Source organism: Camelus ferus, chromosome 8 (genome assembly GCF_009834535.1).
Source record: "Camelus ferus isolate YT-003-E chromosome 8, BCGSAC_Cfer_1.0, whole genome shotgun sequence".
Lineage (NCBI taxonomy): Eukaryota > Metazoa > Chordata > Mammalia > Artiodactyla > Camelidae > Camelus > Camelus ferus.
Genome location: NC_045703.1, coordinates 51512963 through 51526564, shown reverse-complemented (window position 1 = coordinate 51526564; position 13602 = coordinate 51512963). Strand labels below are relative to the sequence as shown.

General features: G+C 37.4%; 1 protein-coding gene across 3 annotated transcripts in view; it reads right to left on the bottom strand.

Moving 5' to 3' along the window:
• Positions 1-4622: 4622 nt before the first annotated feature.
• ARFGEF3 (ARFGEF family member 3) overlaps positions 4623-13602 on the bottom strand; it is a 154107-nt gene continuing 145127 nt past the window's right edge. For 2 of the 3 annotated variants that reach the window (XM_032485019.1, XM_032485021.1), the window contains one exon: positions 4623-12229. In XM_032485019.1, coding sequence (XP_032340910.1) covers positions 12038-12229 — 192 coding nt within the window. In that variant the 3' untranslated portion in view covers positions 4623-12037. The remainder of the gene's footprint in view (positions 12230-13602) is intronic. The other variant, XM_032485020.1, reaches the window with a different exon arrangement.

The window sequence follows — 13602 nt, the reverse complement described above, 5'->3', positions numbered from 1 at the left end:
AGGGCTTAGCTTTCAGAATATACAAACAGCTGGTACAACTCAATAACAAAATGAATCAAAAACAAGCCAATCAAAAGATGGGCAGAAAACCTGAATAGACATTTCTCCGAAGAAGACATACAGATGGCCAACAGGCACATGAAAAAATGCTCAATATCACTAATTATCAGAGAAATGCAAATCAAAACTACAATGAGGTATCACCTTATACTGGTCAGAATGGCCATCATTAAAAAGTCCACAAATGATAAATGCTGGAAGAACCCTCCTTTACTGTTAGTAGAAATGTAATTTGGTGCAGCCATTCTGGAAAACAGTATGGAGATTACTCAAAAGACTAAAAATAGACTTACTATATGATCCAGCAATCCTGCTCCTGGGCACATATCCGGAGAAAACTCTAATTTGAAAAGATGCATGCACCCTAATGTTCATAGTGGCACTATTTACAATAGCCAAGACGTTGAAGCAACCTAAATGTCCATTGACAGATAACTGGATAAAGATGATGTAGTGTGTGTGTGTATCTGTATGTGTGTGTGTGTGTGTGTGTGTGTATATATATAAAATATATATATATATATAATATATATATGTATATATCCTACTCAGCCATAAAAAAGAATGAAATAATGCCATTTGCAGCAACATGGATGAATCTGGAGATTGTCCTACTAAGTGAAGTTAAGTCATAACAGAGAAAGACAAGTATCGTATGATATCACTTATATGTGAAATCTAAAAATGACACAAATGAACTTATTTACAAAACAGAAACAGACTCACAGACATAGAAAACAAACTTATGGTTACCAAAGGGGAAAGGAGTAGGGAGGGATAAATTAGGAGTTTGGGATTAGCAGATACAAACTACTATATATAAAATCGGTAAACAACAAGGTTTACAGGTGTACAGTATGGCACTGGGAACTATATTCAATATCTTGTGATAACCTATAATGAAACAGAATATGAAAAAGTATGTATGTATAACTGAATCACTATGCTGTACACCAGAAACTAACACAAAATTGTAAATCAACTATACTTCAGTTAAAAACTGCAGATCCCTGAGCCCTGCACCATTCTTAATGTGAGAATTTCTGAGGTCAAGCCTGGACACCTGCAAGTTCATCAATCAATCCTATGGTTCTTCGATTACAAATTGAGACTGTTTAGGGTAGCTGACCTAGCTCAGGTGTGTAAGTGAGCTAGGGTGGTAGGGAGGGTTCATACGTGAGGGGAGGCATGTTTTTGATACAGGTTGAGTCACTCAGCAAGCTGTTATTCTGTTGTGTTCATTACAAAGATTATATAAAGAAAACAATTTCTAGTTCTAAGACTGAATTTGGCTCTAATCCACACGGAGTGGGCTGTGTCTTTGCTGGTTAGCTAAAACATGAAGTGGGACTGTTGCAGCCACTGGCAGGAGGAGGAGGAGATGAGATGCCTAAGTTGACCCAGAAGCAAGTATAAGGGAAGCTATGGGATCAGGTTGAGGGGGCATGGTTGGTTTACCTGTAGCAGTGGGAGGAACCGAACCTTTCACAACAGCTCACACCTCCAAGGAGAGAGAGTTTGGGACCTCAGTGGAAGGTAAGCTGATGAGGCAGCCTTGCTCCTAAATTGGTGGAAACCATTCCGACGCTACCAAGGGGCATGACATTGGACTTGGGAGGGCTTGTCAGTTGCCAACTCCGCAGGCACTTCCTTGGAAAGAACTTTGCATTTGTAAGGGCAGCTGTCCTACCTCGCCCACCCCCCACTCCAGTTGCCTTGCAGAACCAAACATACTGCGATTTTAGCTTATTCACTACAACAGCTGATATAAATCTCAGTCTACAACTTCATATGTCAAATTTTAATTTTGTTTTCCTCTAACTTAACTAAAAGGTGTTCTAAGCCTCCATTTGGCCAGGACGGCTGCACTCTGCTACTTCTACAGCGTGAGTTGAGGTGTGGGGATCTTTCTGCTACTCTGTGCCATGTTCAGGGACTGGGACTTCCCCCCAGACTTTCTGGCTAGACTGCAGCCAAGGAACACCTGCAGGACTGCCTTTAATGGGTTCTTAAAATTGTAAATCTTGCCAGTGCAGGGGTCCTCTCTGACCTGCAGCCTTTCTGCTGTTAAACTTCATCTTCCTCTTATTTCCAGCCCAGGGAATTCAGTTCTAGTCAAAGAGGAAGAAATTCTTTTCCCTCACGTTCCTAGAGAGTTTGTCTATGCTCTCCTTTTCAGTGACATCCTTCCCTCAAAACTCACAGTTAAACATACACACACACACTCACTCTTGGAATACAAGAGCCAGAGAATCTCACAGGCAACTTACTGTCCTTCTGCCCCCATCATATCCCTCCCCTGAAACAATGAACCCTAAGCCAAGAATCTACTTGAATAGATACTGAATAGACATCAGATATGCTGTCAGTTTCCCAAGAAACCCATTTCTATATGGCTTTGATCTGAGAGGTGCATAATAATATACATTTCTTCCACTTCAAAAATGAATCTATTCTAGGGTTCTTGAAGAATGTTATCTTTATAATTTGTTGTGTTAGGAAATCCATTAATGTTTACTGATGCAATGGACATCTTCGGAGCAGATTAAAACAAATCTTCAAATATTGAACTTTTAACAAAAATATAGCTAACAGTATCTTTAGCTTTATAATTGGTAAATTAACTTAAATACTCACCTTTTCAAGTTGAGTTATGATGGAGCCTTCTGTGTCACAATATTTAACATCTAATTTATTTTAAGTTTATTCTTTCCTTGAGAGACTGGCAGCAGAAATGTTGTCTTACTTCCTTATATCATTTGCACTGGTTACAATAGCTCAATATAGCAAATAATTAATATATTGATCTAAGGAATATTAGGAAACCATATGAAAATTTAAATTCAATATTTGAGTTCTCTGCTCTGAACTGTTGTAAATCTGACCCCTTCACGTTGAAATAGTACTTCTTTGTGATTTAGAAACTGCTTATAAATTTCTCTGGGATTCAGTTGTGCTGCTACCATCTCTGAGTTTGGATAACTGGATAGTTTGTTTCTCTGACAACAAAACATTTTGTGCAACCAGATTAAATTAGCAGGGCAGACCCAGGGCACAAATGACTTGATGTTGCAAATAGAAATCTATAAATAAAAACAAACATGGAAGAGAGAAAAGGCATGCATAGAGTGCTATTCCAAAAGCTGGAGATTATAGGAATGTTGGTCACTATGTGAAAGCCACAATATTGCATTATACTTCAATTTTATTTTCACTTGCATTTTGCATCTACCTTCGAGTTGGATGGGAAAGTGGATTTTCTAATGAGTGATATGAAGTATTTATCAAAGCTAAATTATAATACAAGTTTTGATCATAAGCCAAATAGCTGAAGCATATAAAGTCTCTAAAGACATACATATAGATTTATGCATATACTGTATAAGATTGGCACAAACTGTTAAGCTTTCTGTGTTGTACTCCATTCATGGCTATGAATGTCAAGGATACGTACACTTCAGTCTCAAGTATAAATCATCTTGCAGAATAGTGGGGCTATTTATGAAAGTGGGTTCTTCTCTAAACACATAGGAGTTAGCAGTATCAGGCATTATCATTTACAAGCACTGTGACATTGGGGGCTTTCATGTTACCTTTAAACAACCCTCTAAGAGTTTATATTTATTTTACAGAGCAAGAACCTTGAGCTCTGTATACAATGTTGTCTGGTCTTCCTACTCCCAGGAAAGGGCAAAGCTTAGGATGCAAACTCAGCTTTCTGGCTAAGGTCTAAGGTCTTCTGTACTCTGCCACAGCTGCCTCTATCCATAAACGTGGTCGGTCCCTTGTTGGTGATGTCCTTATGCAAAGTATGTTAGTGTCTATTTTAGTTTGATTTTGTTTGTACAGTGGAAGTGACTGAGTCTTAGTGGTAAACGGTGAGATTACCAGAGTGTATGACAGAATGATAGAATCACGATTTAAGGTCAACACAGATTCCACCCATTTTGTATGGCTTTTATCCCTCTATTGGACAAAGAGCTGTCTTCTGAAATCTGGGCATGATTCCTAGGCTTATACTATTAACTGAAAGAGTCAGATTAAAAACTACAAGCTGAGAAGATAATGAAGTTGCAAGTGGCTGTATTTTCCTTTTCAGTATTACCTTTTAATAACAATATTCCTATTTAGGGATATAGTTGTTTGAACAAACTAACACATTCAGTTTTTAACGCATTCATTCATTAGTGTCCGCTGATAATATGAATTTGATATCCATTTTCATGAAGAAAAACATCAAAATATTGCAAAATAATCCCTCTTTTTTAAAGGAAACAAGCTATATCTATAGAGTAGATATATTATTTATATAATACTATGTATAATATAGTGCAATACATATAATATATAATATGATATATATTTTCTTCAGGTATATTTTCTAGGCATTCACCGAATTGTCAACAGTGATATCTGTGTTACAGGATTGGACAAGGAGGTTCCTTCAGTTATGAAATGCCAAGGGAAGGAATCTAGTTCATTTAGCAGAATTCTGTAAACAAGATATTTACATAAATTCTTTTGATGTATTTATTCAGTAAAGGCAATCATTTCACATATCAGATTTTTTAATGCATTTGAATCTTTATTCTACAACACAAGCAACATAAATACAGTATCTTTTAAAATATTTTCTCTTTAGAATTTTCATTTTCACTTCAGATAAAATGTACACAAAATACAGTTGCAAGCTTGCTTACAGGAACCTGTTAAACAACAGACAGACAGATTATATCAAATGAAACAGTTATATCAACATATAAATGGGGATAGTTTTCAATTTTTAAAAAATGTGACCAAACTGACTAAATAAGAGGGCAAAAGAAAAACTGTACTTCCTTGACAAGTCCTTTGGAGTAAACAAAATGCTTCAAGGCTCCTGGTGAGTGGGGTTGCAAGGTGAGTGGGGTTGAATTTTGCATTTAATGGATAAAATGATATACAGACTCAAATCATTATGGCTATACCAAGCTTCATTTATTTATAATTTTTAATGAAAACAAGTCTAGTCTTTGGCATAATATAAAGGATAAAAGGACCCTTACCACCCAGTGGCTTTACTGAGAGTGGGAGATGGCAGTAGGGGAACTAATTATAATGTAATTTATTTAAGTCTATTCCTCTTAGAACAGCAGGAAAATTGTCTTGAATCATAGTCTTTTGGCATGATTAGGGCAATAAACTTTTTCTTAATTCCCTCCCCCTCCCCTTCACCGACCCCCATCCACTAAAAACAAATCAAGAAACAAAACCCAAATAAAACCAGCCTTTCCCTCCAGGCACCTGCTCCTGCCCTGATCATGCCATACCTGGATCTTCTACCACATGGTTTCAATTGAAGTGAAACCAAAAATATCAAAAGCCTTAATCTTTGCTTTTGTGAGAAACTCAATTTTTATTAGAACCACTTTCAACAAAAATCAGATGAAACAAGTGCAGAGGGAGGAACACAGAAGTAGCCTGCACTTAATCATGAGGTAGCCACGGTGCCACTGGTGGCTGGGGGAGCCGGGGGCGTGAGCTTCCCAACTTTAAGAGAAAGCATATTTTACAAGTTAGTTCAAAAGATTTGCTTTCAGATTCCTTCCTCCTCTTTTTTGGCACCAGTTGGTAAAACAAAAATAAGTTATTCCTAGAGATTAATTTTTAAAATTTAATTCAAAATCAATTATTTCTAAGAGAACTAAATTCACAAGAAATTTCCAAAAATGATTATGGGAAACAAAACTGAAATAGAACAGCTTCAATTATTTCCATCAACAGAGGCAAGGATTTGAATCCTTGGTATAATTAACACTGATACACTTTCTCATCTCACTAATTTTAGTAAATACAGTCATTACTTTCTACTCATACAGCAGTTTCATTTAAAAAAATGTAAGGATACTTAAGAAGTCTTTAAAGAAATATACTGAATCAATAGAAATTATGTGCAATATAGTTTATACAGGGAGATGATTTTAAGATACTTAATTTTTCTCTTGAATTATTACCTCCACGGTCCTTATTTTTTTTTTAATGTAAAAAGAATTTCCAAAGCGAACTAACTGAATAAAGAGTTAAGAGATAAACTAAGGCCCCATCTATATTTAACATGATTTCACTGTATCCCCAAAGCATACTGATGCACTTTTACATTTTTCTCATCATTTGGAAGATGAGATAATAAACATGAGCTCAATTGTGTAGATAGGTGCACACACACAACAGATGTACTGAAAAGTCCTTAAAACAGGCACAGGTGCTGCTCAAAAGAGAGTTGGTTCAGTTTGCAAATTCCCATGAAGCCATTTGGTAGACTCTTTACAGATGCATAGGAAATTAAAACATTAATTTACACTAGTTAAGTGAAAGATGAAGACACATCACATAGTATAATGTCATCTTGATATTTTGGTGACAAATGGGGGATATAAAACTACTGGCAAGCGAGCAACTACTCAAAAATTTCTGGAAGCCAGGAGCCAAGGTTATGATGGACTCAACATGGAAACATCTCATTAAAACTCTATGGACAGAAGAAATTAAAACATTACATACTTGAATTTAAAATCACCTTCAGTACAAGTCAAAGAGTCAACATGATACAAAAGATCATCCATAGACTTAATGTTTCTAAATACAAAGACGAGAAGCTTATACTGATCTCACTGTTCCACAGAACTTATACATTCATTGTCTCCTAGTTTGTAAAAATCAACTGTTGGCATAGTAAACCTGGAAACTGAACAGGAATGCTATAGAGAGTCCAATTCCAAGTTGTCTGCCCAAGGTGAAGTTCAGTCTTTCTCTAGTGATTGATAAGTCAGGCTGATCTTAAAGGGAGTAGTTGGTTATTTTTTCCAGGTAGTGGTTCTCAAAGCGTAGTCCCCAGCCCAGCAGCACAGGTCTCATCTGGGAACTTGTTAGAAATGCAAATTTCTAGGCCAACTGAGTCAGACATGCTGGGCAAGGGTCCAGCAAGCTGTGCTTTAACAAGCCCTCCAGGTGATTCTGATGTGTGCTAAAGTTTGAGGACCACTGTTCTAAAGTCAAAAGATATTAGACAACCACTACTTGAACCTTCAGGATAGGAATTACCAGTACAAACAATTCTTGGTGCTTGAAAATGCTGGAAGGACCATAACTGGATGAGATTCACCAGCAGTTGACTGCAGTTTTGTCACTAAGATGGTCAACCAGTCTCTTCTCCCTGAACCACCCCCCTCCACCCTTGCATTATTGCACAAAGATAGAGGGAAAAGGTTTTGTACGGTGCTAGTGGTGTGGTAGTGGGTTTTTCTCCAATTAATCAGTGCCACTCTTTATAAGGAAATCAGGCATTATTCTCAAGTGAGTTTCTCCTACACAGTCCCAGGGGATGATTTGGGTTTTTTTTTGGTCTATCTTCCCTGAAGTAATAATTGTGTTTTGGAAATCTAAATGGTGTTCTAATCCAAAACCTTAAGTTATTAGTTAACTTCCACATCAAATACAAATATTACAATACAGCCAAAGGAAAGGGACCTCACAGAAAGACAAAGTTTTCTAGATTGCGCCACTAGTGAAAGAGGAAAACATTTTTTTTTTGGATGAGGCGTAACTATAAATGAGTTCTTTACCCAATTTCATAAATCTTGCCATATGACAAGCTCATATATCCAATATAAGTGCTTACAAATAGTCTTTTGCTTTTTTTAAGGCCACACTAAATCTCCCTAAGTGGTACCCAAGCAGATGTACGTTCTGTCATGTGCTTAATACAATATGTTGGATTTTTCCTTCTGCCTGTTTCCCTGTCTACAAAGCAAGTAGAAATATTTAGGTGTTACGGCCCATGGTTACTATGGATACTAACCTGGTGCCCTCAGTACCTGGATCTTTAATCAGTCTTGTCCGACTAGTTGCTTCCTCTTCAGAGAATGTGCATTTTGAAAAATGGTCATTTATTTTGCATATTCCCAAAGTTTGATGATGACCTACAATTTAGTCCTATATACTTCCTGGGGAAGCAAGTAGAGGCACTGTTGGCTACAGGGCACTTTATTCTGAGTGATTAAATGGTAATTGAAAAAGGTCACTAAATTGTTCATGTCATTTTAGACACAGACTGCCATGCTTTTCTGTGTAACAGCTGGCCGTGGACAGTATCATTCCGTCATTTCCATCTAATTTGGTGAGTTTTCTAAATTACCACTGAGGATCTGCTTTAACATTAAAGTTTAGATTTTATTTTCAAACCTAAAAATCTTGTTACAGATGATCTTTCTGTGCCTAAACACTTTTTATTTTTTAACCTGATTTGAAGAATCCCCATAACATTATAGATGTTCAATGAAATATTCAGTTTAACTGTTTAATTCCTTGAAACACTGCAGTGTTTCCTCTATGCACTTAGACATGGTATTGTAGAGAGAGCCTGGTCTTCGAAATCAGGAACATCTCTTTCGCAACCAACTCTGCCAGTTACTGGTTATCCTGGGTCAATTTCTTAACTTCTCTTGGTCTGTGACCTCATCTGAAAAAAGGAATACCTGTTCCACAAGGTTACTGTGGGAATTAAATACGGTAATATAGGGAAAGGTCCACATTCTCAGAGGCACTCAGTGAATGTCACCTCCCCCTGCTGTTTGTAAACTCTTGCCATTGTTACCAGCTCCAAACGAAGGTCTTTATTTTGTCTAGTTTGATGGGACTGACACAAATGGATTTTTCTTTCCGAGAAAGAAAACTCTTGTATATAAGCAATATTGTGATGTATCTGAGGAAGTCAGTTCCTGCATAATAGGAATACAATCTATTATGTAATTGCATTACCTTCTTACAATTAAGGCTATTTGACTCTCTCAACTGACTTTTTAAGCCCTTTCCTTAAAAACAAGAAGCCTAGTGATTGTTGTACCAAGAAGTCTCAGTTTAAAGGTCCTTTGGAATTATGTTAACATTTTGTCATGTTTGATTTAATCTGATTTAATCTGTCGTGTATGCTAGCATCTGCCTTGGTCAGTCACTAAATAGCCTGGAAATGGTAAAAGGTGCTCTAGTTTCGTACTGATGGAGAAGGCAGGAAAATAATCATAAGGGGAGAGATCCAATGAGTCATTTATTAGTCCTCCATCAAATCTAAGCCCTCCCTTGGCAAGGAGAAATCTGTTGCAGGATATGGTGTACTTAGCTGGGCTGTTCAGTCAGGAATTCTTTTGCACATTGAGTTTTCCAGGTTTGTTTGTTTTTTTTTTTAATCAAAGGACATTTTGGTAAAGATGAACACTTTACCAAAATATTAGAAAAAGAATATTTCTCAACCTTAGGGTACTACACTTTTTGCAGTAAATACAGGCAACTAAAGAAATGCGCAAAATTTTATTCTGCTTAGATCTGCTAATATACTGTAACATATTACCATATGTTTGCAATTTTACTATTGTAACTTCAAAGGCTGCCTTGACCTTGGTCTTTCAGAAACAGTTGGGGAGGGAGTAAAAGAAGAGATGGGGAAAGGCAGAAATGGACACACCAGGGACAGTGAGGGACTGATGGCCAGGGACCACTCATCTACTCAGGGTTTTAAGTTATCTCCCTTTCTTCTCCACCCCTGGAAAGAGTCACTGTGACCTGAAGTACTATTGCTTGGAGATTATTTGCATCACGCAATGTCTTTTTTGAAAACTGCAAATGCCTCTGGGAAGTATTCTGTGACTTAGCTAATTTTCCAGTTGAACTCTGTCGTGTAAGGGGTGCATAGAGTACGCTGGGCATGGAGGTGGGCTGAAGTCCAGTGTGGTCTACAGGGAAGATGATGGGCAGGGACCAAAACCCACTTACAAAACTTTAGGTAAAGGGCAATGTACATTCTCTCATCTTTCATTCTTGGGACCCATAATTGGGCTGGTACTAAAGCAGTGTTTGGATGCAGTAATTGTCATAATCTAGCCATGGATCCCATAATATCTCTGGGAAGATGAATTCTGAACTGTTTAGAAAAACAGTTTAACAACTTCCAGGACATGACATTCATAAATGGAGACTGGCTTCCTTTCAACTTTTTATACTCTATGAAAAGTTGCTAGACGTAAGCATTTTGTAATTACTGTGATTTGATAATACTCTGTTTTGCTGAAGCTTCCCGGACTCCAGTACATTGTAGAATACTCACAGGCTCACAAAAAAGGGAGCCTAAGATAAGCTACAAAAAGAAACAAAACCACCACAGTGTATTGCTTTTGTTAAACAAAAAAGTTCCCAACTTTCAATTCTACCTACAAAACATAAAAAATCAAAAGTATAGAACACAACTCATTGCTGTTCCAACAATTCATTGCTTGTTAAGATCGAATAGTTAAAATCCATTTCTAAACTTGAATTATTGTCTAATGAATCAGCCTGATGACAAAGAGTGTTTTGTGGAACTAGAAAAATATCTTCTGAATTCTCTGGTGATGTCTAGATAGCATACTGAAGAATAAGGTTCTTTTAGATTGCCTAAATAAATCAGGGAACCTTGTCTTCCTCTTAACTATTCTCAAGGAAGACAAAGTTTACAAATACCAGCACTGAATAAAGCTGTTGGTTTTAAATCCTTACTTCCACACTAAAGAATTGATGTTTTATTTCTTAAAGGATAACATATTCAATTATGAATAATTTTTAGGAGCTGGGAAAATTACAATGTATGTCTTAGTAACTAACTCTCTAAAATGTGTATGAGTGGGCTTGAAGAGTTTTAATCATTATAATTTAAGAAACATTAAATATGCTATAAATGGTAAGATAAAGGTTCCAAATTAACTTTCTAGTAAAAATTAGGAAAAGAAAAATCCACTTAAAATACTGGCCTGAATAAAAAGACCTCCAACATAGGGTAAGTCTACTTGCCATTGAAAAACTTATTTCCTAAATGTCATTCCTGGCTCCTCTTTTCCTGTAGGTTTATTTTCTTCTGAGACTAGAGTGTGTATAAATGACACCATAATTTCATATGATTGATGTCTAGTGTTAGGATTTAAAATGATTTCATCATCATCTCCTTTCTCAACCCTTCCAGCTGTCTCCCTACCGCGCTGCCCCTCTTCCCTGAGAAGTCTCCTCACTGGCCGGCAAACTCTTGAGTTCTTTCCTTCAAGGGTGTTGATATAAAACAAATTGTTTTGTTTTCTTAAAATCCAAATGTTATACCTTATGTTCAGATAATTGAGGAGCAGAGAAATGTCTGTGCAATAAGGAACTAAGGCACCATTTTTGCCTTGGGAGCAAAAGCAAAGACTAATGGGACAGCCAGGGTGGCCAGTCTTCCGTCTTTTGGCACTGTCTGTATCAACCAATACCATGGGGTACTATGTGTCAAAGGCTGCCATGCCACAGACTTAATATCCTGCCAGGAAAGAATTTTCTTCTTTTAGAAGTAGGGAATTGAAGGCACAATAGTACCTTATATGAGGAAGTTGGTGAATACCAACCAGAAAATCTTGACAACTTAGGAACAATTTTGAAATGTTCTGGAATATTTTACAGAGGAAGTAAGTCATCCCTTGCTTATGACACCCAAGAATACATTTTTACAACTGTTTGCTTCCCTGCCAAACTCATAAATCGTCATCACTTAATCATGTCTGTGTGTACATCAGCTTGACTTACCAGCAGATACTTCTTTAGCAACTGCATTTTTTAAAATGATCAGTGTAGTGTTTTCAAAGGAGTAGTCCTAGAAAGTGACCCATTTGGGGATAACATTGCAGGCAAAACCCTGGAAAATAAACAAGATTTAGAAATGTGTCAAGGAATGTAGACTCTTCTGAAATGATGTGCAAAATTGAAGTATCACTTGTGTCATCTAGATACAACCTTAGTACCCAGAATGGCCCCAGTGCCGATTAGTTAGGGAGCAACTGGGTGTTCTCTGAGATATGGGGGCTGGTGGTAGGGAAAATGCTATCAGTTGGATTGGCAGACATACTCTAACCGCCCTAGTGTATTTCCTTGGGAATGGAACGTGAGTCTTCTACACAATGATGTCATAGACACGGCCCACTCTGCCAAGCCATTCTCTCACAGCCTGGCGAACTCTGATGTCAGTCACATGACAGGTCAGCTGGCTGATGCACGGGAACACTGCTGGCTGGAGGGCTGTGAAGGTCTGGTCTGGAAGGATCTGAATCTGATTGAGAACTGTTAGCACCATGTTGGTCCACGCCTAAGAGAAAGGATTTAAGAGAATGAGCAGGTTTCATTTGAACTCTCAGGTGTGCGGCTAAGCCCTGTCAATCTGCAAGTGAGTGAGTTTTCTCAGGCTTTTAGGCTTCAATAAATTAGTCTTTACTAATTTAATGTACCTATACTAAAATGTCAATTTAAGTTCATATATATAAAGAACAGTGGAGATTCATCTAACATTAGGAATATCTTATTTCAGCTTTTACAAAATACAAAAATCATATTCCTCAGATTTAAAAAAATTCTCTTGCCTTCTCATAATGAGATTTCCATAAGTCATATGACACTTTTAATCAGCAGTCTCTAAAATGCCTAGATGGGAGAAAGTATAGCTCATGCTTAGCATGTATGGAGGCCCTGGGTTCAATTCCAAGTACCTCCATTAAAAAAGTAAAATAAATAAACAAACCTAATTACCCCCCCCCCCATTAAAAGAAACGCCTAGGAAACTTGGAGTTTTACGATTTTAAAAGTTATCCTAAATTAAGGTACATCTATTCCAAGGCAGGAAAAAGCAATTAAGATTTGTTACTTGTCAATGTTACCTGTTAAAGAATAACCTTACATCTCAGTTTGAGTGGATACTTTTGCAAATCTAGTCTAATTTTTGTAGATTCTGAAGTAGGAAGCTTGGTTCTACGTTCCAGATAATGCCAGAGGGAAAAAGTATCTTGCAAGATTCACACTGATTCCAAATTTATGTTCATTTTAAGAATATTCCCCTGTATAGGTTCATAGAATCGTGGGGCCCAAGAGCTCCTTAGTTTGCCTGCAACAGGAGTCCACAATTCAAGATAATTATTTTTAAAGGGCTCTCTTGAGTCTAGAGCCTTCTATTTCTCTTTTCCCATCTCTTCTTAAATTGAATGAAACAGTACCACCATTCTTTACTTCTCAAGCTCATTTTGGGATGTACCATAGAACCACAAATATTACATACACTAAGGAATAGGAACACTGAAGAATGTGAATTTTACATGCCCAAGAATGTCTAGAAAAATAATTCATTGGTTTGACCACATTATATGCACTTTGCCTTTTCCCTTCATTACTATAGAACTGCTTCGGTGCTCCCTTCAAATGATAAACTCAGGACTCAATGCCAACGAAAGTCTATCCATTTCCTAAGCTTTGGCATCGTCTTATTTACACAGGTGGGCTCCTAATTCTCAATAGTAGCTGTAACAACCCATGACAACGATTCCTGAAATTACCCGAGAATAAGATTTCAGTTTGCCACTGATACCCTGATAGGTCTTACAGCTTAGGGTCAGGAGGTGCTCTGACTTTGGAGGCGAAGGGGTGTCGGAGCGCTCTGTGACGGGGGCATGTCGGTTGCTGGGAACCAGCCTC